Source organism: Gymnoscopelus microlampas (genome assembly GCF_963454915.1).
Source record: "Gymnoscopelus microlampas genome assembly, chromosome: 5".
NCBI lineage: Eukaryota > Metazoa > Chordata > Actinopteri > Myctophiformes > Myctophidae > Gymnoscopelus > Gymnoscopelus microlampas.
The window spans coordinates 31,819,225-31,846,762 of NC_139942.1; the positions used below are offsets into that span (position 1 = coordinate 31,819,225).

General features: G+C 41.4%; 1 protein-coding gene across 1 annotated transcript in view; it reads right to left on the reverse strand.

Annotated features, from left to right (window-relative positions):
- The window catches only part of LOC311045037 (A-type potassium channel modulatory protein DPP6-like), a gene marked incomplete at both ends in the record, with an annotated part of 72,664 nt that extends 45,514 nt beyond the window's left edge, over window positions 1-27,150 (reverse strand). The window contains one exon of the mRNA XM_084056848.1: window positions 26,938-27,150. Within this exon, the coding sequence (XP_083912974.1) occupies window positions 26,938-27,150 (213 nt within the window). The remainder of the gene's footprint in view (window positions 1-26,937) is intronic.
- Between the last annotated feature and the right edge of the window lie 388 nt (window positions 27,151-27,538).

Genomic DNA, 27,538 nt, shown 5'->3' on the forward strand with positions numbered 1-27,538 from the left:
CAAATCTTTTCAAGTGAAGAAGTATTGTGAATAACAATGAGTGGTAATAAATAAAGCTATGCCATACCTTTTCATTTACAAATGTGAACTCACGTCATACCTTTATTTACTTGTGTTGCAGTGTTGAGTGTTGTGACTCACTATCTGTAGGCCTATATATTGTAGGCTATCCGTTAACACTCACTTTATGCTCAACTTTCAAAAATGTGGTCCTGTTATCAGGATGGAAATTTATATTTATGGTTAGCGCTAGTTTTCTGTGCCGTCCACGGCCATTTGATGAAATGTATATTTCCCTAGACATACAATATCAGGAGATCGCTGATCATCTGGCTACATGAGACTAATGTGAACTAACCGTCAACATGCACTGCTTTGCAGCATTGAGCAGAACCCACACCTACCGTATATCGATTGTGCAATTTCCACCCAAAGTCGGCAATTAATCGAGGTTTAATTATTTATTTTCACAGCCCTAATATCAACTGCAATCTCGCTCTCTATGCTTCAGTGTCTTCGTCTTTGTGCTTCCTTATATAAATGTATGAATGACACACAGAAATAAACTGAGTTCACACTTAAAATATTCAAAGGCTGCACTCAAGACCCAAAGAAGAGATCTGCAGTATCTCAAGCAACTGAGGACAGCTAAAGCCTATAACCTATACATCATATGACTGTCACTCCCTGAAAGACAGAGACAAGACAGAGACAATGACAACAAAACAACAAACAAGAGATGACAAGTTGTAGCTAGTGATATAAGGTTAATAACATAGTAGCAAGAAGTCTGATCCAAACTTGTCATCACCTTCAAACATTGCTTTATTTTGGTCAGACACACATCATTTTCTGTGCAGAAGCTATCACCCCAGCAAGAGATCAACCTTTTCTTGATTCTCAGATGTTGAGCAGGCGCTAGGCGCAACATTAAAGATGCACTGAACAGTCTATGCCAGGGGCACTTTTCAACAATCCTATGCAAATAGACTTACTATTGCCAAGATGTTCTGACTTTCTATTTGCATATCTGTTTGGAAACAAGAGGGTTTTTTTCTGCAAAACACTCGAAATTAAATGTCTCTGCCAGGAACTCTGCAGAAGTGGAAAATGTAATACATCTTCAAAGTCAGACACAAGGACTATGTAATTTACAGAAGCATTGTATAAGCCTACATAGACTACTTCAAAATACAACATGGCAATTTGTCTCACAACCAATAACTATTGGAAACAAAGAGCACTGGTCAGCTCAACACAGCCCAAACATACATGCGATGCACACACACACACACACACACACACACACACACACACACACACACACACACACACACACACACACACACACACACACACGACCAGAGTATACACGCACACCGCACAGGTATGCAATGTCGCCAGCTGGGGTACATTAAAAGTTCATTAATCAATCAATTATTAAAAGCTTAAGTTCAAAAGTTGTGTCATGTCCACAATATAGGGTTCGTTTTTTGACTGTCACGACACAATACTAGCCCACGTAGCCTAATAATAATAAACCAGCCTAATGTAAATGTAGATATATAAACAGCTCGATAAAAATGTGTGCCATTCAACAAAGCAATTACAGGTATAGGCTACCCTAAAGTGGCACAAAAAAAGCCGATATAAAATGTAGTGGAATGTTTTGCTTTTAATAATTCGGTAAATGACGTCTATATGCTACTTAATTATTGGTATATAATTGTTTCCTAGGCAATTTATAGGAGAGAATAACATTTTCGGAATGCTTCGCATCAAACAATTACTTTTTCATCACTTCTTCTCACAGCAATAAATGCTACATCCTATGGCTCTATAGACTGTATGGAGTCCTACCTGCTCCTGCTGAGCCACTTTCTCCGGCCCGTTCTGCTCGGTTGGAGAACTCATGGTAAATATGAGGCGGAGAGAGAAGTACTGTCTGCTGATATGACCGCTGACTGTGCAGTATGACACTAAACTCACCGGCGACGCGGATCAAGATTGTGTGTGTGAGAGAGAGAGAGAGAGGATGGGGAGGCGGGAGGGGCGGGGTGAGGGGGTCCGTCTACCGTCTAATCGAACACGTGTGCCAGCATCCCCATTAAAGCCTCATTTATACTTAGTTGAATTCGTGTCGGTGTCGGGCTCAGTTAAATAGCAGATCTACAAGCTCACAACGCCTCACGAATGTCACGCGTTGTGAGCTTGTATATCTGCTATTTTAATTACAGCATGCAACACGCAACTAAATCAGGATTTTAGCCTATACCTACGTATCTGGATATTCCGTAGTTTATAGGCACAGAGAGAGAGAGAGAGAGAGAGAGAGAGAGAGAGAGAGAGAGAGAGAGGGAGAGGGAGAGGGGGGGGGGAGTGTCCCTCTAATCGAACACGTGTGTCAGCAGCATCCCCATTAGCCTATACATATATCCGTAGTTTAATAAACTGACAGAGAAAACAATACTGTATGATTTTCAGTGGTGGAAAGTAACTAAGTAGCTACATCTACTCAAGTACTGTACTTAAGTACAAATTTGAGGAAGTTTTACTTTACTGGATTTTTTGGTCTCCGCCAGGCCGAAAGGCATGGCGAGAGAGTAATGTTTTACCCCTTGTTGTCTCCGCCAGGCCGAAAGGCATGGCGAGAGAGTATGTTTTACCCCCTGTCCGTCCGTCCGTCCGTCCGTCCGTCATTCGATCTGTCTGTGTACAGCTAATCTCCGGCACTGTTGGCTTGCTCGCAGCCAAACTGTGCACACACAGTCCCTGGATACCAGAGCAGAACCTCTGCCCCAAATTTTTCACAGGGGCCTGTTATAGCGCCACCAGGAGGCCGATTTGTGCAAAACACATTTTTTGACAGTACTCCTACAGATTTTGTCCAAAAATCCCACAAATCGGTACACAGTATCTCTATAGTCATTAAACGAAACGGGTCTTTCAGATTTCTCATATTCCATCCTGATTGGCTAAAAATGCCTTCCAAAGTTTGCAGGAGTGCACCGTTTTGAACAAAATGCCTCAAATCATGAACACAGCATGCAATTTCCTTGAAATTTTGCACGCACATTCCCATTAGGCCGAGGAAGAACTAACATTTGAACATTTTCAAATCAGCCTCATGGTGGCGCTATAACAGGCCGATTCGTGTTTTTACCTATAATTGCACCGATCTGTGTAAAACTTTGTATGCACACTCCCTATAGGTCAAGGAAAAACCTTTGACCTGCATTTTTCACATCTGCCTATAGCGCCACCAGGAGGCCGACTTGTGTAAAACACATTTTTTTATACTACTCCTTCCAATTTTATCCAAATTTCACGCAAATCGGTACACATGATCTCTATAGTCATGTGATCACGACGGATGTGTTTGATTTTTCATATTCCATACTGATTGGCTAAGATTGACATCTAAAGTTTGCATTATTGGCTTGTTTTGAACAAAATTCTGCAAATCATGAACGCACCGTCCAATTGCGCTCAAACTTTGCACGCACATTCACACTATGTTGAGAAACAAATGCCAACCTTTTAACATTGGCCTGTTATAGCACCACCAACAGGTCTAATTTAGCGAAACACATGTTTTTAACCAAATTTCTGAAATCATGAATGCAGTCAGTGTCCGATTGTCGTGCAAGGCCTAAGAAGAAATGGCACCCTTTTCACGTTGGCCTATTATAGCGCCACCAGGAGGCCACAATAGCCTACCTGACCTCCGAGGAGCACTTTTTCTAGTCTGTGTGTGTGTCCGTGTGTCCATCTGTCTGTGAACAGCTAATCTCTGGCACCGTTGGCCCGCTCGCTGCGAAACTGTGCACACACACTCCCTGGATGCCAATTCAGAACCTCTGCCATGCAATTTTCACATGGGCCTGTTATAGCGCCACCAGGAGGCCGATTTGTGCAAAACATTGTTTTTTTATATTACTCCTACAGATTTTATCCAAACATCCCGCAAATCGGTACACAGTATCTCTATAGTATATGTGATCAACATGGATCTGTCCGATTTTCAATATTCCATCCTGATTGGCTAAGATTGGCTTCCAAAGTTTGCAGGATTGGTTTGTTTTGAACAAAATGCCTCAAATCATCTATGCAGCATGCGATTTCTGTGAAATTGTGCACGCACATTCCCACTAGGCTGAGGAAGGAATGCCACTTGAAAATGTTCAAATCAGCCTCATGGTGGCGCTATAACAGGCCGATTTGCGTTTTTACCTATAACTGCACCGATCTGCGTGAAACTTTGCACGCACTCTCCCTAGAGGCCAAGGAAAAACCTTTGCCATGCATTTTTCACATCTGCCTTTTAGAGCGCCACCAGGAGGCTGACTTTTGCAAAACAAATGTTTTGCTATTACTCCTTCAGAATCTGTCCAAAAATCACGCAAATTGGTACACAGTATCTCTATTAATAGTCATGTGATCAAGATGGAAGTGTCCGATATTTCATATTCCATCCTAATTGGCTCACATTGGCTTCCAAAGTTTGCTGGATAGGTCCGTTTGCACAAAATGCCTCAAATCATGAACGCAACGTGCGCTTTCTGTGAAATTATGCACACATATTCCCACTAGGCCGAGGAAACAATGCCACCCTTTTCACATTGGCATGTTATAGCGCCACCAGTAGGTCTAATTTAGCAAAACTCATTTTTGGAACAAAATGCCTCAAATCATGAATGCAGTGTCCGATTACCGTGCAAGGCCTAAGAAGAAATGCTGCCCCTTTTCACATTGGCTTATTATAGCGCCACCAGGAGGCCGCAATAACCTACCTGACCTGGCGGAGACCTGTGCTTTTTCTAGTTTAATTTTCATTTTACTTCTACTCCACTACATCTCAGAGGCAAATAGTGTACTTTTTACTCCACTACAATTATTTGAAAACTTTAGTTACTAGTTATACTTTTTTTTATCATCTATCATTTTTATCATTATTACAAAACATGTTGCTTGAGCTTGTAGATCTGCTATTTTCAAAATATTTGTATACATTTTTGAACACTTTTGAAATGGGACATTCTGTATAATGTGTACTTCTACTTTTGGCACTTTAAGTACATTTTGATGCCAACACTTTTGTACTTTTACTAAAGTAAATTTAGAATTACGGACTTTTACTTAAGTAAAACATGTGAGTACTTTTTCCACCACTGCAGCATCCCCATCATTAACTTACATATCTGGATATTCCGTATAGTTTAATAAACTGACGGAGAAAACAATACTGTATGATTTTAGCTGGTGCTGTAACTGTAACCTACAGTATACCCTGTCTCTGTGTTCTTTGCTGTGGGTGGTCACAACCAACCCCAGGCTCACTTATTCGTCTGCTGCTGACAAACCTTATGGGTTATAGTTGAAACTAAACCATAACTGTATTAAAGCCACCATCAGCAACTTTTAAGAAGTTTTTAACGAGTCTTGAACGAAGGCGGTGTGAGAAATTATCTTCGACTCTGCTTATGGCGGAGCTGAGCTCCCAATTTGACTGTCAAAGTGATGCGTTCTACACTGAAAGATTAAAGACCCTTGCATCATTTCAACAATGCTACATTACATAACAAATCAGTTGTTTAACCAGCTGTCAGAGCAGACTGCTTAACAGTAAAAGCTAGCTTATTCATTTCTAATTAACTGAGGTTTCCCCCCACATTGTTGTCATAAAGTGCATTTTATAATAGGCATAGCCTAACTGATGATGTGCTCCTGTAGCTGTGAGATGTAGCTACAGCTAAATAAATCAAGCTAACACAGCAGAACAGAGTCAGATTTGTCATGGTACAAATAGGGAGACGGCTAACTTGTTTTCAAACTTTGTTGTCTAAACACAAAACGTGACTAGTTCTAGCATTGTGTTTTTGTTGTTATTTTTTGCACAATGCAACAGAGAGCTCAAGGTTTGTCCTTCAACCTGGAACTATATTTAGCAGTTCCAGTCTACCCTTCTCAATGTTCAGCTGTAGAGATGTGAGCAGCTGATATTACAAAGATCACTCACTTCAACTCTGTCACTGCGGAGTGCGGACACCCCTATCATCATTACTGGCGTTCCATTACATAGGGAATGGAAGCAAGAATCAATGTAGGACTCAAATAAACAGTCTTGGTTAGATTGAGTCATTCTGTGACATTTCCTTGCTGAAATTTCAATATGCTGAGAATCATGTACAAAATGTAGGCATTTAGCAGACGCTCTTAACCACAGGTGCAACATCAGAGTAAGCAGAGTAAGCATGAACCCTATTGTCAAGAAACAACAGGGTAAATAATCCACATCAGTAGAGAACTAATCGAGAACAATGTTGTGCCTCAAATAAAAGATACCAGGTAAACATGAGGCCCAGCATCATTCTAAACAACATGCTATCTAAATCACATTCTTAGCATAATGTGTAGGCTAGTCTAGAAAAACTAATATAAATAAAAAAAACATGTGAACAAGTATCCAGCATATATCTGCATAGTAAACTAGTATCTATAGAAAAGGTGATAAGAAGGGATACAATGATATACTTGTTGTACTGCGTAGTTAATAGCTACAAGAATAGATGCTTTAAGTAGCCTACGAGTCGAGGCACCCACACAGAGTATATCCACCCCAGCGTGTTCCTATCAGCTGTAAAACAAAAGGGCTCCTTCTGCCCTGGCAGTTGAAAAGCCATGCTTACAGTCCTCCCTCCCACATAGAACAGAAATAGTTCCCACTCCTGACAAAACATTGTTTTGCAGCAATATCTGGCTAGCTGTATCTCTGTATGTAGAAATGTGTGTCACATTTCTGTGTGCACACTATCCACATTCTTGTTAGCACAGCTTGTCTACCTATTTGTATTGCATGCAGTGCTCTTCTGTTGTGGAGAATGTTCAGCCAAAAGTCAGGGTCTCCATAGAGCTCATGGCCTTTTGAACCAGTCATCTGTTAGAGAGAACTTGCCTCTGGGAGTCATAATGAGGCTGTTAAATAAGCCCACAGACTGACAGAGAGGACAACATATTTATGAAGATGCTGCGAGTTCTGTTGTAATTATATTGTTTTCCCTGAGTTTAACTCTGAATGTAAAGATGGACTTGTTGATGATTGATGATTGATTTACAGGTCCATTTTTACACTGTTGACTCGAGTTGAATTAACATTCATTACAGTGTAGCCCATGGCACAGGATCATTTTCTGAGCACTATAGATTTGACTGTGTGTACTAATCATTGCAGAAGCTTGATGAAAGCTCAGAACTAAGTGTGTTTATTACCTGTGTTAGATATTCAAAAATGTATGTAGGTCAGGGGAAGTTCATCACAACATTCCCAAACAATGTTCAGCAGAAATTTAAATGACATGGCCCGTACAGTAAAGTAGCTTACAGTAAGCAACCCCTTCTTTGAAAGAGGCGTTTCAGCACCACTTCTGTGGACAGCTCCACTGATACATTTCAGCAAAAGACAAATAATTGCTCATCTCCCACTGTGAAATAAATGTATATGTCATCTAATGCAGCCATAACGCATATTATGACCGAGGCATTAATAAACTGCAGTAAATTTAATGCATTTCACAATGAAGGATTACAGTTTTAATTATCTAATTTGCCTCTCCCTGTCATTTTCACTTCCATTTATATCCTCTCCATCATTTAACAAAAGATTAAATATTCCAATCAGATACTCTCTTGTTATTAGTTACATAACATTTTGACGCACAACTTTTAAGAGCTGAGAAAGACAACGGGTGCATTGAGTGCATTGAAAACACAAACAAAACATTTTTAATTGGCATGAAGTGTCTGTCAAGCAAATCCACTAGATACAAGATGAAATAAATCCTAGCAAATGAAGCTAAAAAACAACCTTTATAACGACACACAACACAATGTGCCTGGCCACAGCTTTGGCAGGTAGGTGGAGATGGAGATATTCGTCAGTCAGTCTTACCCACATGAACCCTAGTGCCCCTATTCTGGGCTTGTCACAATAAGCGAACATTCGTTGATAATAGGCAAACATTTGCCAAAAATAGCCGATCTACAAGCACACAATGCTTGACATGCCTATTTTCAGTGAAGAGATTTGGTATAGAGGGGGGAAAGAAGGGGACCAATTCAGTATAGACCCCTGATGGGGGACTGTAAATACGATAGGCTTTAAGTGGTTATTTGGAGAAGGAAAGAAATAAACGTAGCCATAAATGGTAGTAAATGGTGGTCAAAAATGGCCATTAGTTTCCTTTTGCTAATATTTTAATTTGACCTTTATTTAGCCAGGAAGGTCCCATTGTTTTACATAAAATATTGCATGGTCACATAAAATACACAAAATACTTTAATTTAAAAGGAAAAACATACTGTCCTTATTCCAGTGATATCCAAAACAACCAACATTAAAGGGACATTTCACCGATTTTGCATACTACAAATATTATTAACATATTGAGTCACTGTAAGTTCTTCCAGGGGTGAAATGCTCCTTTAAGTACATATCAAAGCAAGTTTGAAGCAATAACGGGTTTCCTTTACATATTCAAAGGAGGCAGTGCTTCTGAAGTGATGATATTTCACAGCTCATCCGATGTCCAAGGTGTATAGAAAGAGAAATACAGTACATGTTACCAAGCTCAGAATGCATCTTGGGTACCTTTAAGATAATCTGACTTGTGGATCTAGTGCAGAAGCTGCTGGTAAAAAGAAGGCTGCAAGAAGTCGTATAAGTAGCAAGTTTATCCAGCACTTCCTTAAGAATGAATGACGTGCATTTTCCTCCTCTCACATACAGAGGGCCATCCTAGTGTTTCATATAAAGTGCAGTAGTGTGTGAGCATGTGCCTGCTACAAAATTTAATGCGGCTGTGGACAGTTGGGAATCTTTAAAGAGTGCTCTAATTTTATTTTAAATCTAGGCCATCTCTTTTCTGTGTTGGAAGACTAAATAAACAACCAAATGCTTAGTGTTGCTATTAGACAATAAATAGGGAGACAACATTCAATTGCATGCTAGCTCCCCCCAGTGATCACCAGGTGTTTGACATGTCTTTTGTTAGGGAGGACATTTACTGTACCACAAAATGGACAAGTTACCACACAGTTACGTACCAACAGACTTCAGACAGCAGAGGGGCCACTATATTACTGTTTTATTTATTTTATTTATTTTATTTATTTTATTTATTTTATTTATTTTATTTATTTTATTTATTTTATTTATTTTATTTATTTTATTTATTCATTTTTATGGACAGACAGACAGACAGACAGACAGACAGACAGACAGACAGACAGACAGACAGACAGACAGACAGACAGACAGACAGACTATCTAGAAGGCTGGTTACACAATTGTTCTCATGCAATTTAGGCCTACTGTATGTTGTCTGCATGCCTGTTAATGTGTTACTGGTGTACCTCATAAATACACAATTGTTACCCCTTTATTCTGCATGCCCCCAGTAATTATTGTATTAATAACGGGCTATAATCTAAAGCATTATGGAAAATAGTCACATCTTAGTAGCTACTAGCTAGTTCTTATATTAGTCAATTCAGCAATAATCACCAGGTGACATTTAGCTGCTTCTTACAAATATGAATATGAATACTAATTAAAACCATGCAGGGAGAACACCAGCAGCTATCTGTGTGTCAGCCATATAACCAGTAACCACAGTGTTCCCAGTGTCATGTGTTCAAAGGTTCTCTCTGTCCTTACTTTCCTGTGTCTCTACACAGGGTAATAATAACAAAAATGATGTGTTCCTATAATGACACATCATTAGAGGTATGATCCTGGAGCACAATACCAGTCAGATCGCTCAGATCAACAGCTCTGTTGATTTAAGACCAACCTGTTCCCATTTAAACCTGGCGCCAGCTGTCAGTCTGGGCGGTTCAGTCATCAATCACATCCCCGGTGCCCTCTGGCATCTCTCCAGGTGGCACACAGACACCGACTGTGACCTTCCCTGACTCGCTCCACCAACTCTCCAACTGGCAACACACCTGGCTCTCAAATAGCCCATCACTGAGAACAATGCACCCTGTCCACAAGTCCACTGTCACCTCGGCCAGTGCTGGCTGCAACATGGAGGCGGGGTTAGAGCAGGCCATCATACTGCAGTTTGTCACAGTTAATTTGTAGGCTAAAACATTGGTTCTCAAAGTGGAGTCCGGGGACCCCCAGGGTTCCTTGAGGGGGTTCCAGGGGGTCCCCAGCAAAATTAGTTATTTAGCTTCAAATCCCTTGGCTTTAACCCTATCTACATGGGCTGTCTGAAAATAGCTGATCTACAAGCAGAATCTTTCAAATTCTTTGTAAGATTTTCTTTTTGAAAATAGCAGATCTACAAACTCAGAGGCCAGAGCTGAGCTAATGACCTTTTAGCACAGTGATTCTCAAACTTTGTCATATCAAGGAGCCCCAAATTACTATGTACTGTATTTGTCCGTGGACCCCATCTGAACATATTTTGTGCCAGGGACCCCCATACAAAAATGTTTGGGGCTAGTCGCTATTTCACTATTTCTTAAAATCACTGCAATAGTGCTGTGTTTCCGCAGCTAGCAGTTTCATGTGTTCAGTGATGAACTGGTATTGAATCAATAACGTTCTTATTGTGACAGGAAGTGACAGATATGAAAATATTCATGGCTGCAGGGGAAAAAGCCATTACTCTTAAATGGCTATAGACGGATCTCCATCTGTAGAAGATTGTAGAAGACTGAAACAAGATAAAGTCTCCTTTTTTGTTTTTATGTTACTCCCACTTTTTTACTTGTGACCCAAAATAGTTCTCAGCATTGAGCATTTGTCTTTTTATTTCATATAAGATGATGTCTGGTGGCAACATATTGTGTCTACTTGTTTGTCTTATGTCTTGTTTCATGAAAAACAAATAAAATAAGTGGTAAAAAAGAACATTCTCTATTACCCATACAGCACCTTGTGCACACCAACCTAGAATCAGACAGAGAAAACATTGTCATCTCAGTCTCACTCTACATGCAATTTACAAAAATTGTAGAAATGACGGGAGTTATATTAGCCAGCTAATGAAGAAGAAGAACTAAACAAAACAGTAATGGTCACGGCGAAAGTAAATCTAGAATGTATGGATTGTTGCCAAAAAGAGATAACAAGAGTGTGTCAGCACTCATTTAGAGAGCATTAACCCATCTGCTGATCCAGGCCTCATAAAACAGAGTTATGAGCGTCATGAACTTTACATTTCCTCATCAATGGCCAGCAAAAGAGCCTTAAATTAAAAGTAAGATGCCATGCAAATCTAATGGGCACCCAGCACAATGGCAACGGTGAAGAAAGAATGATTAACTGCAACATGGGTGTACATTTAGGTCAAGACCAGAGATACTTTAAAAAGAAAAAAATGATTGATCAGATACAAGCACACGATGAATGTATCAGCTTTGTTTTATTGTACTCCAGACTGAGGCAGCAGGGTCACCAAGGACAGTGATAAAAAGCCTATTTGATACAGAGCATTAAATAGAGCTGCATCTTTTCCCATTAACCGTGGATTTTAAAAAGATTCCCATCATCAGGCTACAGACCAATCTGCCTTCCTGGTAACAGCTAATAGTCCCCGGCAAGCTTGCAGTATGTTTAATCATTTTCCATTTCCACTCTTTAGTCTTTATTGCTACTTTTTGGGATGAAACACAAAAATGTATGCATTTTCACTGTGTGATGCTGATTGCATCAAGTGAAACAGGCTCATCCTGCTGAGCTTCCAAGTTTGCCCAGCTTAAGCCAAAAAGCAGGTTATCTTACAAAATGCATTGCTTGTAAAACACAAATTACACAATTAACCGAATGGCTGCCTCAACATAGTAGTAAAATAAATACAAGCATTTCACCGTCTGAAATGTTGCTACCAGCTGTATTGTACGTGCATGCGTCAATAAAGATGTTGAACTGTACTGCACTAGAAGTTCGGGCCGCTACGCGGCCCGAACGTCTAGCGTGACGCGTCGTTCACTTTGCAGTGCCACCTTACAGGCACCTCACAGTGTGAGAGAGAGTTTTGTGCTCTCCTAAATCCACGGCAGGCTTTGAAAGTACCCACTTCAGAAAGAGGTGACGTGCATCACCTCTCCAATGACCAAAACCCACTATGGAAGCCGTCGAACTGGTGCGATCTGACGGCATCCTAGAATTTATAGGTAGGATGTGATGTCATATACCGTCTCATCGTGATGTCAGATTACGTCACACTGGCGTGATGTCAGATTACGTCACACTGGCCACATACAACGTACGTACATACTGACAACCGACATGGCGCAGGATTCAAATTGTATATATACTAGAAGTTCGGGCCTCTACGCGGCCCGAACGTCAAGCGTGACGCGTCGTTCACTTTGCAGTGCCACCTTACAGGCACCTCACAGTGTGAGAGAGAGTTTTGTGCTCTCCTAAATCCACGGCAGGCTTTGAAAGTACCCACTTCAGAAAGAGGTGACGTGCATCACCTCTCCAATGACCAAAACCCACTATGGAAGCCGTCGAACTGGTGCGATCTGACGGCATCCTAGAATTTATAGGTAGGATGTGATGTCATATACCGTCTCATCGTGATGTCAGATTACGTCACACTGGCGTGATGTCAGATTACGTCACACTGGCCACATACAACGTACGTACATACTGACAACCGACATGGCGCAGGATTCAAATTGTATATATAGATAGATGTCAGTTTTTGGTGCGTGGTGGAATTACTTGTATACTCTCTGTAGCACTGTGTGTGCATGTAGGGCCTACATGCACTGTACTACAGACTGCCTACATTAATACGCACAAACTGTGTATTATCGCCAAATGCTCATGTTCTGGCACGTATAATGCACTAATATTAATATTATTAGTATAGTAGTACGGTAGGATGGCAATAGGTGGCAGCAGCAAGCAACTATTGTCTATTGACTGTGTGTGTGTGTGTGTGTGTGTGTGTGTGTGTGTGTGTGTGTGTGTGTGTGCGTGTGTGCGTGTGTGCGTGCGTGCACGCTCCCAATTTAGTCCTTATGCCAAGGAACCCTCTCCACAAATGCCTGTTGTCACTGTTATTGTATCCTACTGGCTCACTTGCCAGGTAAGAACCGCCACCGAGAGGATGTAGCGCCTCCATCCTACTCCTCCGGTTCAATTGTAAATTGTAACACCCTCGGCCGACAGACACCGCCACAGCTCGTAGGAATCGCTAGCACGATAGAGAAAGATTGCCCTCCCTGTGCCCGGCTTCCCTCCTCTAAACACGGGCAGTTGTGTTTGTATAGACGCTGTCGTGTATAGACAATAAGGGAACCGGCATAAATACAAGTCCATATCCAATGACGGGGACTAAGGAGTCACCGCTCAGAGTCCGAGTTTCCATTCTCAAACAATTCACTTTATTGTCAGAGTCCTTAAGCAATCCATACATACGAGTCAAAACAACATATGGCGCGTCTTAGTCCACAGAATCTGCTTTATCCTGCGAACGTGACATCTGCAGGGGTTCAGAATCACAGAGCCCCGTTCGCTCCTACTACAAGTCATTATATACTAAAACATTTGTTTAGAAATAGACCCGTTTTTTCTGTGACAGTCAATCACAATCCCCTAAACAATAGGTTCGGCCCGCCTTCTCCTCCCAGGACACTAAAAATAGCGTCTGCCTTGATCTGAACACATGACATCATTCCCTTAAACCTTATCTATAAGACCGTACTCTTCCATATGCTCACGTTATAACATCATTATTCAACATTTTATTAGCTTTGAAATAAGTCTAAACATTAACATGTCCGCCGTTTGTATGAATGATCTAGTTAAAGTTACTTTAAAAGAAAGACGCTCTTCTCCTGGGTTCCCCCGCTGTTTAGAGCTCAGCCCCTCCCTTCTGGAGAGGGCGTCACAATCCCTTCATTAATGCTGTCATCATTAACCTCGGACTTAGACACAGAATGATCATATTATCCAACTAAAGGGTTTTTCCCTCGGCTTTATTTTACTGAAACTTAGTTCTATCTATCTGTGAATCTTAGAGAAGCCCAGTAAGCATTGTATATTAAATCCTGTTGGATTTACTTCTTGTCAGGTTGAGAGAGGCAACAGGCAGCATGCACTCTCGCATATTATTAGAATGCGTCCTTGTGGGAACAAAGGGCTCGGCCGGGTGTGGTGTCATAGGTTCACACCTAAGACAATAGACAGGATGGCTGGAGGTAATTAACTCAACTGCAGCTGATAGCCACAGTCTGACCCCCAAACTAGCAACCTTTTGGTCTCTGCTTATGAGACACTTTGACGGTTTGTGTTCATAATGTATTAATATCATAATAATTTCATGTTCCATAAGCACAGGACCCGATATTCACGACAACGCTCGGCCAAGCCGAATGCACAGTGGTTGATTCGAAACCCTAGACCCTGCGGTGGTGGACAGGTTCTTTTTAGGTTTGTGCCGCCCTAGTACAGTAGTGTATTGCTGAAGTGTCATCATCAGACTGCTCTGAAAGGCCCCATGTTCTGAACGGTACAGTACATACTAACAAGTACAATATGTACAATCTATCAACAGCACAGTATTTGAGTGGGTAGTATAAGTACAGTTTCTCTACAGTTATCCTCAACAGTCTCTCAAAGTTCGACTATGTACATCCTACTAGTATTTCATCATGAGTAAGTGTGCCAGTCCATGCAGGAGTCAGTAGACAAAAGTCAGTTAACAGACAGTGCAGTGTTCTTAAAGTGTTTTAAAGTTCTCAGGGGGGTCAAGCTTGGTTTAGTCTATATTGTTATGCTTTCTAAAAATGGCTGACAAAGCATGATGGGATTGATGAAGCACTCTCTGCATTAATGACCAGGCATTGGTTAACCACAAGTAATGTCCATAAGTCCACTAAGTTCTTTCTAACACATCCTCTGTGTCTGGATTGAAGAGCTGTACAGAAGACATCTCACTGGAGTAGCCTTGTAAGATGCTGAGTAAAACCTTGCCCCTTTGAAATGCATTTTATTCACATAAAGAATGGCAAAAAGGCTGCAATGATGCTTCGTAAGTAAACTTTGTAAATACTGTAGATGTTTATTCTTCACTGAAATTACTGTTTTGGGAATCCACCTCTGTTCTATATCTATAACACCACCACTTTAAAAATTCCAGTGCATCATGTATCATGCTTGCCCTGGTCAGACCAAAATACTATGACTTATTAGAGGAAAAGCTTTTACAATATCTCCTGAACAGTCTATTTCACATTTTTCATCAGCTCTTAACCTACATAAAGTACTGCAATAGCCAGTCCGTCTCAGGAAAGTGTCAATTTTTATGAAAGACATGTTTAAGGGAAAACCGGTGTAACAAACATGCAAATATGAGAAGACAAACATGAGTCAGCTGTAGTCGCATTACACAATAGAATAATAATACATCACTGTTTCAGTCGGTAAAGGCAACTTTTCTATATTATAATATAATGACATACTTTGTTGTATGACAACAAAATATGAATTAAGCTTAAGTGGATGTTAAAGTTTGGTCCACTCACCCTCCACAGTCTCTCCAATCTGGACAACTTGCGTGTTTTCATTCTGAATGTTGTGTTGGAGTGACAGGATGAGAGGGTGCGAGAGAAGTGATGTGAATGCAGAGAGGCTGAATAAACAAGGCACACCTTAGCTCTCAGAAAAACCAAGACCACACTCAGCGTTTTAGCACAAGCTTCCACGGACCTCACATTACGGTTATGAGGTGTGTGTGTGTGTGTGTGTGTGTGTGTGTGTGTGTGTGTGTGTGTGTGTGTGTGTGTGTGTGTGTGTGTGTGTGTGTGTGTGTGTGTGTGTGTGTGTGTGTGTGTGTGTGTGTGTGTGTGTGTGTGTTTGCCCAAAGTGTAGACAGGCTTCATTAATGAGACCCCATGCATGTAAAGCCAAGAGGTCTGAATCTGACACGGGACTATCAGAACAAAGCAGGTCAGCTCAGTACACTGAAGGGTGCCTCTACTGTATCAGACAGAAATGGGTGCACAGACAACCACGGGCAACCGGGTTCACCCCAGAAATACAACCCTGTGAGTATGTGTGTGTGGGTGTGTTTGGCTCCATCACAACAATCAGCATAGAGCCACTTACCAGGGCCATTAGCGCTACCCCATGCCATTCAGCACAGATCAGCATTACACACCACACACAGAGCCAGGGCCACTTTAAAGCGCTTTACCCAGGGCTGTTCATCCTTTATGAACCCCCCCTCACTTGCATCCCACCCACCTATGCTCCCCTCAGCTCCAAGGCGCAACCACACATGTAATGTGTGTGTAAGAAGTACAGTTATCTTAAAAATACACACACACGCACGCACGCACGCACGCACACACACTGTGTGTGTATATATATAATTTAAACTTTTATATAGCATATAAAAGTTGAATGCAATCATGCTCATGGCAATTTATTGATTAGGCTGCTAATGAGTCACTGCAATATGTATTGGTGACTCATATTCAGTCCTGTTGCTTCATTGTCTGTGAGAAATTCAGAACGAATACAAAATGTCTCTTTCTGCACGGAGCAGAAATGATCTATAGCTAGTGAAGGACTTCATCTTTAATATTCACTCAACCGTTCACACAGCTTTGTGAACCAAACAGGCAGAAAAATATCATCTCCTCCAGATAAATTGCGGTTTTATGTGTATTAACACCAGCCATAATATCATCCAAAGAGGATGTCTTATACCAGAGATCACATGCATACAGCGATTAAAAAGACACTGTATTCCCATGATGCAACAGCCTGCCTTTGTTTTGCGTTTTGTTTTAGTTTTTAGTTTTTTTTTACAAAAATGTTTTACTGGTTGTTAAACCAATTCCTGATTTCCCTACACATTTCTGTGTAGTCTACTGCTGCCCCTACTCATTCACCTGCCGGTGAGGAGCCCCCATCGGTAGGACGGAGCACCTCCATCCTACTCCTCATCGTTTAACCCCCCCCCACTGACATGCGCCTCCCTAGCCCAAAGGAGTCGCTGCCCAACTTCCCTCCCTTGAACATGGCCAATTGTGCTCATATTGATGCTCGGCCAAGCCAGATGCACCCATCATTCCATCTCCATCAGTCTGGTGGACAGGGACTTTACCCTTTACTTTATCCCATTGCATCTCAATCTGACATGAGTCCCTCGTAATACCATGAATCACAGTGATCACTCTCTCTCTCTCTCTCTCTCTCTCTCTCTCTCTCTCTCTCTCTCTCTCTCTCTCTCTCTCTCTCTCCATCTCCCCAGAAGTATACAATCATTCATCTTGTAGTCCCACCTTTGTTTATTTCCACATGGGCAGACTGGGCACCAGACAGAACATCATCACAGAAATCAGGGCTTGACTCTCAAAGCAGGGAAATTCTATTTCCCCTTCCATCCCAGAAGTTACGGGAAGCATTCCGTTTCCAGATTCACGAGTCGACTACTTCCATCCCCCGACTCGAAGGATCAGTAGAAACGATTAAATAAAGGAAAATGATGTACATGTTGCAAAGCTCCACCATACAATAGACAGACAGGGGTATCGGCACCGAGAGCAGTGGTGGGGGGAATCCACACACAGCTATGAAGACACAGATATACACAAAATTAGTCCACAGATTCTCTCACACCACACATCACTTATTCATTCTACACAGTAAAATTCTGTGTTCATTTCAGAAGAGTGTACAAATGTGAGTCAAATTGGATACATTATTTTGCACACTCTCAGAGTTCACTTAACAGATTCGACTGTGTACCCAGCCAACGTCCCGACCAGAGGAGCATGAAAGCTCATGCTTTATTTATCAGAAGACTGGACCAGAGCCACACAAAAAGTATAACGTCCCTTGTGCCCACTCAGACATGTCAGTCTTGGCATCTGACTGGGTAAGCAGCTAATCCTCTGAAGTTGCTAACACTGAGACATATGGAGCCAGCTGAATAGCTACTTCAGTTGTTGTACTGCTTTTGTCACAATTGTGTTGTACTTACTTATTATGTGTGTATGTGTGTGTGCGTGCATGCGTGCGTGCGTGCGTGCATGTAGGTGGAAATTGGCATGTCTGAATGGGGAGTTGCGTCATGATCCAAGTAATCTATGGCTAAATAAATTTAGACTGTATGACCTATTTTTAGGGGTTATAGGCCAAAGAGTAAAGCAGGCTGGTACTGTACATGTATAGTGCTATCATGAGGCCAATTTGAAAAATGTGGTTTAAGTGTCTTCCAGTTCCTTCTACTGGATGCATGCATGAAACGTTAGCCGCTGATCAGCCCAGTTGTAGCCCAGACGCACAGACAGTCAGTCAGACAGACAGACAGAGATAACAATTTTTTTGGTTAGTCTGTCCCCTCCACTCATTCTTTTGTGTGTAACAAGATATTCTGCAAGATTTTCTGTGTGTTGTGACAGGCTATGTTTGATTGGTGAAACAGAGTCATGTTACAGAGCTAAATCAAATAGTCTCTCTGACAAGTCTCTCTGAGAGTTTGTAACAAGCGGAATATAGCCAAATGTAACAGAGTGAAAGTACGATTTTTTTCTCCACAAATATAACAGTAAGTACTGTTACAAATATTACAAATATTATTCTACAAATATTAAGTACAATAAATTAAATAAGTGTATTCTGTATAAATGTAACTGTAAAAGAGTAAGTGTAACCTGTCACTACCCACCTTTTCTGTCGCAGAGAAGTCTCCCCCTCCCCCTTCTGTTGGCAGAATAGCCATTGTTGATAAGAAAATCTGCCTGAGTGACCCAACAGATTATTGGTGCCTGATCTCAGTCCAAAGAAACCCCCCGCTGTGACAGGAAACTAGAGGAATGGCAGCTCCCACTCCACTGTACTAATTCTCTACAACAGAGATAGTGGAGAGACACTATTTTGTCATCAACCGTAAAGGTCTGTCTACATTATTCACTCCATTAGTCTGTGTCTTCTCAGTTACTCAGTTGTCTACTTCTCAGTTGTGGCCATTAATAAAACACGTTGGTCTTAAACATTTGAGGCACATGTGATCTATGGCAAATTCACTCTTGAGGCGATTCATACAAAATCCATTGAATGAATGACACAGTATTGTTTAAACTTAGATGTCAATCTCAAAGGAATTAAAATGAACCAGAAAACTAACTACATAAATGTGTGAGTTATGTTTTTCAGGTAAGAAAAGTTCAAAGTAGAGTGCATCTCTCCCGAGGAGGCATCAAGCAGTAAATGGATACGTTTGTGTGTGTGTGTGTGTGTGTGTGTGTGTGTGTGTGTGTGTGTGTGTGTGTGTGTGTGTGTGTGTGTGTGTGTGTGTGTGTGTGTGTGTGTGTGTGTGTGTGTGTGTGTGTGTGTGTGTGTGTGTGTGCGTGCGTGCGTGCGTGCGTGCGTGCGTGCGTGCGTGCGTGCGTGCGTGCGTGCGTGCGTGCGTGCGGTAGAGGATGGATTCGTGAGGTCAGGTTTTCCGTGTGGATGTTGACAGTGGCAAATGTCTCTGTGAGTGGTCATCTGCCAACACTTGCTCCATTTTAAATCAGTACTTCACATCATAAGTTATGGAAAATCACCTATCGAATCATGCCCTGGCAGCTACTTTACAAAGCACATACGTATATATTTGATATCTTATGTCTAGATAAAGATAGCATTAATAATAGCCTTCATTACATATAGGTAGCTCACTCTTAATTTAGAACAGCTAACACATTTCAGGCCTCCCTAATGTGATTAGTTCTCGCTCTGTTTATTTACAGTTAAAGCTGACACTCTTATGCAAGGCATACTACGATTGAAATGGTACAGTATACAATAAAATTGGCTCCTGCATGGGATATGAAATTTCACCCACTTAGCTAGGGGGGATATTGCGCTTATGCGCTTCAGGCAGTACTACTTGTTAAGTAATTGTCCTACCTGACACCATGGGGTCTACATTTCTCAATAGACGTGTAAGGTGACCACCTCCAACCACTGCAGACGTATTAGTTATATTGTATTAACACATTCTACCCTGCAGATTGGTCAAAATAATGTTTTATTCATTCGAATAAGTTCTAAATGCAGCTTTAAATCAAATAAAGGACTATTTGAGAGGACACATCGTCTGACCATCTGGCTGAAAGCTCTCAACTAAACAGAGAGCTTTCAGCCATTCCACCATTCTTTCTTCTACAATTAAAAGCTATCATCAAGCGATGCCTCCCAGACCTGCCTTTCTCAGCCAGGAAAGTGCTCTGATTAATGCAGTTCCTCAGTCTGTTTGACACATCTGTCAAATATAGTTTGTGTTTTGTTAACTGCATAACCACTCCAACTCCTCACCTCAAGGATCCCACATAGCTGTGACATTACCAGTCTTCTATTGGCTCTGGTTTTGACATCACAGCTTGGGTCACTCATTTGGCTTTGAGTTACAAGGCCCATAAAGAAAGAAAGAAAGGGCAGGTGAAATCGAATACTTTGTTCTCTTTCTTGTCTTCTGGAGTTTCTGGGGTTATGCCTGGTAATTGTACATTCATTGCCTGCTCCCTGTGTCTAAGCTGGTACATTGACTGTAACATAACAGCCTCTAGTGGCAAAAGACACACAATGCAAGGAAAAGTAGAATGACTCAAACCCTAGGGGTCTAGTGTTTTACTGTATAGAGATATATACGTAAATGGCTCCGAGTAATTTTATTAATTTATTAATTAATTTAAAGACTAACAAAAAATAATGAATAACATACAGTATGAGCTTTCTTAAAAAGAAAACAACAACAACAAAACTAAACCAATCTGTCTTTGCCATCTTACCTTTACTGTAAATCCCTTATTATCAGTTTGCCTATTAACAAAGCTAATCCTCAAGAGTCAAATGAAGAGATAGTAGGACCTTATATGGTGTAAAAATGAAAAAGCCAAAAAAAAGCAGACAGGTGCATGAAGTGAATAGAAAATGAGAACACGTGGGGTAAAGACTTATATTTAGCTATTGAGACACACAGAACATTTCTAATAAGGCAACATAAGGTTTAAAAGTCATGGTGAAGTTCACTCTGCAGAGGAATATGGTCTCTGGTGGGAAATGAAGAAAAGGATGAAGGGATGCGTGCCTCACTGCCACCAGGAAATAAGAGAAAATCAAGGCAAAGATAGAGAACCAGAGTCATTTTTCACGACAAGCATATTTATTCTACTCCTGGTTAAATGAAGAATACCGTATATAAATACTGTAAGAGTCAAAAGTGATAGGGCTCGACATCACAAAGGAGAGAAATCTTGGAGGAAAGAAAAGCGGTGGCGTTGAAAATGTCCACGCAGAAAGCTTACGGACAGAGAAGCTGACAATGTGACTAACAGGGTGCAAGAGCTTATGTGAATCTTATGTGCAAGAGCTACAGTATCCTACAAGCTGTCAAAGACCGTATACTCAACACCAACCAATAAGCAGAATCTTCTGCTCATCTTGCTGTAATGGAACATTTCTGTATTTAAACTGTGACTAATACCTCCTGTCAGCTCCAGTAATAATATTACAAACGATTGGATGGGGAGGGATGGTCTCATGGAGGGACTGAGACTGGGGCCACACTGGCATGCTGTTGACAGGGGGGGGGGGGGTGCCAGGGGTGGTGGGGGATGATCGATGGCCTGTCAACAGAGCGTTGAAGGGCCGGGTGGGGGATGAATGACCTGTTGAGAAGCCCCTGGGGGATGGAGCTGTAAAGACAGCTCGATACTGAGTGACAGGAAGTCTCATGAAGAGAGATGAAATCTCGTATTCATAAGCCACCTCCAGAGAGAAGTGGCCGGGAGGTCCGGCTGTTTTATTACATTTTATAACTGAGGGTGGGTGCGGTGGTGGCGGGGGGCTGGTGGGGGGAGGCTTAGTGGGCCCCCACAATAACGGCCGCCTCACGCTGTGACAGTTGGAGCTGAGTGGGGCTCTTGGTGAGTCTTGTGAGCGCTGCGTCATCTCCAGATGGCGATCGGCGCCACCAGCGAAAAACAGTGTCTGCTCACTGAGATTACAGTCTCGGCCCTCTTCACCTTTGCAACCATAGCAACACAGAACAATGACGCCCTGCTGTGAATGCTGCATTGTCCTGAGGGGAGGAAGCGTGCTTCATGACATCCAGGCTGCTCTAGGTGTCCTTTATTACCTGCTGACTTAAGGCTGAGTGGGCAGTAATTGTGCATTTTATTTTTCTATTAATAGAGTTTGGTATTGTGCGGTTGGCATATTGCAAGGGTATACAAAAAGCTATTGGGTGTTTGTCTCACAAATGAGACCTTTGCACTGCTAGCTTACAGGGATGATCGTGGTTATCTTTGTACAAAAGTATTTCATCACAAAATGCTAATAGAATCCCACTGACCTCACCTATGCTAATCATGGTATTGTAAGATTCATACAGGTTAAGGGAATGGCAAAGGCCGGTAATCTCTAATGTTGGCAGTATGCAATCGAGTCTGTAATATTGATGAAGCAGACACTAGATGGCAAGCTTCAATATGCAGCCATAAACTTGACATATTGAGTTTGCTTGACACAAGAGCTGTTAATTAGATTTCCATTGCTATGGACATGACCTCCTGGGGAATGAGGACACTCTATAAAACCTCACAGCTCTTTCTGTCCTCGGACTGCTCTTCAAGTTGGGACAGCCTGGTTTAGTTGAGCTCTGGACCCTGAACGCCACCTAATCAGCCAAGATGGAACATTAGACTAATACCTGGGAACCGGGCCAGACTACCTTAAAGGACAACTTTAGTTTTTTACAACCAAGGTTTATATTTTAGCTTGTAATTAAAGTAAATAAAAGATGAGTGTTATTTTTTTTTCATGTACTGCTTTCTACAGTTTTGGCAATTTTTGCAATATTTTTTACAGTAGGCGGGGGCATTCTGTCCGGTGGCTAAATATGCCTTTTTTACACAATAAAAAAGGTCCTGTGGTCTATGATGGCCAGATTTGAGTTATTGGGGGCTACAAGAGCTACTGTAAATAATAATAAAAAAAACACTGGGTTATTGTGTAAAAAAAGACATATTTAGCCACCGGACAGAATGCCCCCGCCCACTGTAAAAGATCGCGAAAATTGCTAAAACTATAGAAAGCAGTACATTTAAAAATTTTAACACTCATATTTTATTTACTCTAATTACAATCTAAAACATAAACCTTGGTTGTAAAAAACTAAAGTTGTCCTTTAAGGGATCACTGCACACATCTGGAGTATGTTTCAGTAGTGAATACTACTGTGTGTGTGTGTGTGTGTGTGTGTGTGTGTGTGTGTGTGTGTGTGTGTGTGTGTGTGTGTGTGTGTGTGTGTGTGTGTGTGTGTGTGTGTGTGTGTGTGTGTGTGTGTGTGTGTGTGTGTGTGTGTGTTTCTAGAACAATTGATGGAGGCTAAAGTAGTAAGTCCTGTGCATTAGAATCCATCATAACTCAAAATGTTTACTTCAGTCATGCACCCAGGGTGATTTATTATCCCCTTTGAACTGCCGGAGCAACTCTGTATGATCCACAGCCAACGTGAAGGATGAAGAAGAGTGATAAATGTTTGATACAGCAGGTCTTTGCTGTAAACTAAAGAAGCCACCTCTAGCAAAGCCATAAGAAAAATCTATCAAACAAAACAAATGTGTGTGAGTCATCATTGTGTAACACGTTTTGAAAAAGGGACAGGAGTCCACTAGGTAAATTCAGCTTCAAACTAGTACATAGTGCAATATATCCAGCTGGCAATGCAATGCAATGGACACATCAGCCTATTATTCAAATAATCACAAAAAAAACAGAGTACTTCTAAGGTCTGGTGTTAATCCCCAGAGAAATAGCCTGCATAGCTTTGCAGTTTATACACCACATCTTTCCCCTAGAAGGAATATGGAGCTCCCTCTGACTCCATCAGAGGGGCACTTATGTAGGACGCTCTGCAAAGTTAGAATATGAGCTGTCAATACTGAAGGCAGTGAAAGGGAAAAATAGATTTTTTGCATATGGTCAACTGAAAGTCGGATATCTATAAGGACCAAATATACAGTACTAATAGCTGAAGAAAAGGAGATGTGCTTAAAGGCGGATTTCCATTGGCATGGTACCACACCACACCACACCACACCGACCACCACAGCAGCGGTTTCCACTACAATGAAGTGGGTAGAGTGGTGTGTAAGTGGTACTAAACTGGTGCCTAAAAAGTACCCAGTCCTGGGTAGGTCTGAGCTAGGCCAAGCTGGGCCACATGCACAGGTGATTTGCATTTGTATACAGGACAGTTGGCCACTCACCTACATTCCATTGTTAGGCAAAAATTTACATTACAAATGAGTGTGAATGACCGGAGTCTGCTACTCATACCTGTGGATTTGAGCAGGGGTACTTTTGTGTAATGGAAACAGTAGATAATTTGAAGCGGTGCGGTTCTGGTCTGGTATATGCTGGACTGGACTGGTCTATAAGCCGTAATGGAAAAAGGGCTTAAGTGTACCGTTTAATGAAGGAACCACTGTTTGTTTGAGACTATCTTGGATAAGAACAGCAGCCAAATGATAATTGATAATCAATAAAACGTTATAGTCAATGTAATTATCAACCAATGAGGACGTTTGTGGGGAAACTTCTAGAGACTAGACAGAGGACTTAATATTAGATGGTGTATTATGACAAGTCAAATGTAAGCAAACCTGCACAAAGCTATTTGTTTTGTCATTAGCTGTAACCATGAGTATGTCTGCATCTGTCACCTTGCACTGTCACATTCTGACATTGTTTGATTGGACCAAACAATGGGAGGTCTTAAGGTTTCCCCTCTTAAGGGTACATGCCACCTTGTATGGTATCCCGCACCACTGGTCACTATGCTTAAAATGTCATTCTATTTCTGGCAGTCACATAGCAATGATTAATTAAGCACACTCTATTGGCTTCCAGCATTGCCATTAGCAGTAAAGGATAAAGATAAATAACTACTGAATGGCTGATAAGCCTGATATCTCCCATGCAGGTAGCACTATCTGTGCCAGAAAATACGATAGTGCTAACAGACGCGGCACAGTGAAAATGAATCGTCTGTCTCAAAAAGAAAAAAGGATAACGCAGTCCTGCGCAGTAGTCTCTAGGACTACATCAGAATAAGCAGTGAAACAGTTAATAGTGATATTTTCATCAAAACGTATATTATTCTATCAGTTTTAACAGGACAGTTTGTAAACCGCTGCCTGCCATATTCCTCCGCTAACTGTAAAGGGTTTAGAAATAGGCACATATAACAGATATAATAGACAAAAGAAAATATCATAGCATGTACAGTAATAGGTTCAAGTCAATACTAATAAATGAATACAAGTCACTACTAATAAATAAAAGCAATAGAGGTTCATTCAAACAAAGAAATCCACTTATGGAGCTATTGTCTCAATATCTACAGAGGCTAAAGGCAATTTGATGCTCCAGCACTTGAGGGCATCATGGCTAAAGGTGACCTCAAGGTGAGCAGTGCATACCTAATAACTATGCCACCAAAGAATTGAGCCGCCTGGGATAGTTATTCACTCTTAGACAAGTAATCGGTCAGGTCACCAGTAGATCACCCTCCAAGAACTAAAGCATTATAGTTGAAGAAAAAGTTATACAGCAGGAATATAGCTGAGCCTAGGTGAACTGACCATCAACTTCACTACACAGTGTGACTAGTGCAGGTGTGTCATTGCTTTCAGCACCTGCAGTATCAGTGGCTTCTATGTTGACAGCATTATCACTTGGCTCTCATCGTGACAAACATCAATTATTCAGAATGACGACTAAGCGATGGCAGCATGTCTTCTCACTGCCACCATTTATAAAGAACAGGCCAGAGAAAGGTGCTGTGCTTATGACTTGGCATAAAATTTTATCAGTAAACCTTTACTAACAGAATTCATCTCATACACTGGAATATGTCAGCACAAAAGTAGAGCCCAAAGCTTTACCAGTTGAACGTAATAAACTGTTCTACTTTACAGACAGTCCATAGGTTGTAGGTCATATATATTCGATGGCCTAATCTCTGTATACTAAAACAATAACTCCTAAAAATCAGTTAAAGGGATCATACAGTGAGATATTTCCTTGTCAAAATGCACAAAGTGAACCTCCCTTTCTCAAGGTAAAGCCACAACCTTACAGTGTTCAAATTGCAGGCTAAGCAAACACAGGATTTGGCTTTGGTGCACGTACAAAAGGACAAACCATGTGGACTGAAGCATGGACAGATAACATTGTGGGCGATTTCAGCACCATGGACAGTGGAAAGCTCAAGCAAGCGACTATAGCCTAAAGTGGGAAAGGTTAGGTGCTGGGCAGCAACAGCAACTATTTCAATTGATATCATTAATCACAGATCAAGTTAATCCCAGACAGAATATGATGCCTTTGAAGCTTGTGCGTTGGACAAAAGACAGACAGACAGACAGCGATTACGTCAGGTTTTGCGCGCAAAATCGATAATTGAAAAAAAAGATTGAAAAGAAAAATTCATCCTTTTTGGATGGATTTTTACTATCCGAATTAAATTCACACATTTTACTTGAGTATCCTAGCTTACTATATACTGCACTTTGGACATTTTGCTCTGGAATAGGAACGAAAGAAAGAAAATAGGCTACATAACGATGAAATGACTGCACTCGGCATGGATGAACAGTGTCGAATACAACCGTGATCAAATATTAAAACATTTTCAAACTTTCTCGAGCATGATCCCATAAAACTGAAGTTCGCGCTGCTGTCCATGTAGCCTAAAGCCCACTATACCTACTATGTCTCCCTCTGCAAGTTATTGAATATGATATGAACCATTGTAAACGTGTTTGAAAGGACAGGCCCTAATTAAGTGACAAGAAGTTAAACCATCTTATAAAATAAAGGGCAAGATCAGTATAGCTTACATCCTCGTCGTCTTTCGCGTTTTTCTTGCGGTGTTGGCTCGGCCCCCGGCCGTCGACGACGGGGGGCTGCTGGGGGGGGTTCTTCCCTGTGGTGTTCTCCTCGTCTGGACAGGTCTGTCCACCCAGGAGGTGGCTGGCCTCAGGTGGTGGGTGATGCGGGAAGGAATTGTTCGTGTTGATCTTCCCGGTGAATCTCTGATATAGTGAAGCCATAAGTCCAGGCAATCCGAGACAATTACTACAGCATGTCACAGCAGAACAGTGGTCTCGTCTGAAGAGATTTTGTAGGCTATAGGGGGGGGGGGGGGGGGGGGGTCTGGATAGAGGATCCAATCCGTGTACCTTTCGTTGAGTTGATTTTCAAAATAAAATACAAAATGGAAAATGGAAAAATTACTTGTTTTTTCAAATTTGTTTCTAAAACCAAAAATGGACAAATTACTTGTTTTTTCAATATTTGTTTCTAAAACCAAATGGATGATGACTTGTCCAATTTCTAACTTTTTGCCCTGAATCAAAAATTGAGAAAATGGGAAAAAAGCGATGAGGGAAAGGTACACGGATTAGAACCGATGGCGGACGTAAACTACAATTCCCCCCG